The 1,261-nt window shown below is 39.0% G+C and overlaps 1 protein-coding gene across 1 annotated transcript in view; it reads left to right on the plus strand.

Annotated features, from left to right (window-relative positions):
- The window catches only part of LOC140342969 (gamma-aminobutyric acid receptor subunit beta-4-like), a 58,674-nt gene that overhangs the window by 29,075 nt on the left and 28,338 nt on the right, over positions 1–1,261 (plus strand). The window contains exon 2 of the mRNA XM_072429369.1: positions 692–780. Coding sequence (XP_072285470.1) covers positions 692–780 — 89 coding nt within the window. The remainder of the gene's footprint in view (positions 1–691; positions 781–1,261) is intronic.

A 1,261-nucleotide genomic window follows, 5' to 3' on the forward strand; every position in this document is an offset into this window, starting at 1 on the left:
CCGCCTTCATGGGCGGGCACAAGTGCCGCACGCTGGATCTCAGGGGAAATCAAATGAATTTTTTTTTTTCTTGTTTTCCCGTGCGGAAAACCTGGTGCGTCCTATAGTCCGGAGCGTCTAATGGTCCGAAAAATACGGTAATAATCATAACATCTGCAATACATACACTTTTTTCCATGACTTTCACATTAAAAATACTGAAAGTACAGAAGCATAGCAGTCGATCTACCAAAAATCAAGCAATCTGCTAAAGTCCTGTTTCATTTGATACCACAGTGCAACTGCTGCACTAAAATTCCCACTAACATTGTCATCTTTGCCTACTAGACTACAGAACACCGCCTACCCCTGTCCTTCTGGGTAGAAATTCTATTTCTAATAAACCAATACTGCTATTTTGATTCTGAAGAGTCTGCATACACATTGGGCATACAGAAGGGGTTTTTAGTAGCCAGACACATGCAGCTGGCTGCGGATATATGGCCTGGAGTGGTGCATGGTTTTTGTGGTTGGTGTCTCTAGATTTGCTCATCTTACTGTAGTTTGGTTTTCATAATGGGGACCTTTCATAATGTGTGTTTTTATTATATGCCCATGTTTACAGTAGTTTTTTTTGTTTAATTGTACTTGCAGAAAGATCATATTGTACCCACTTGCTTTTATCACTTATATGTATTATCTTACTTTCCAGCCCAACTTCTGGGAACATCTCAGTTGTGAAGAAAACAGTGGACAAGTTGCTGAAGGGCTATGACATCCGATTGCGGCCAGACTTCGGAGGTTAGTAACTGACTGGATTTTGATTATTCCACAAAACAGGATTAATATGACACATTCATGTATGACCTTATAGACATACTATTGCAGCCTTTTTATCTAAAAAGTTAATACAGAGCAGGAGCTTGTTACATAGTTACATAGTAAGTTAGGTTGAAAAAAGACATAAGTCTATCAAGTTCAACCACTAAGGAAATAAACATATCCCAGATATAAAACCCTATAAGGCATAGTTGGTCCAGAGGAAGGCAAAAAAAAACCCTGGTACAACTTGCTTCAACAGGGGAAAAAAAATTCCTTCCTGATCCCATTAGCAACCAGATGTTCCCTGGATCAGCAGTCACTGTTATTTTTATATTAAAGCCTTAATCCTCCGTTTATATTCTGTGCTTCTAGAAATCATCCAGCTTTTTCTTAAAGCAATCTATAGAACTTGCTGAAACTACTTCCTGAGGGAGCCGATTCCACATTTTCACAGACCTTA

Source organism: Pyxicephalus adspersus, chromosome Z (assembly GCF_032062135.1).
Source record: "Pyxicephalus adspersus chromosome Z, UCB_Pads_2.0, whole genome shotgun sequence".
NCBI classification, from domain to species: domain Eukaryota; kingdom Metazoa; phylum Chordata; class Amphibia; order Anura; family Pyxicephalidae; genus Pyxicephalus; species Pyxicephalus adspersus.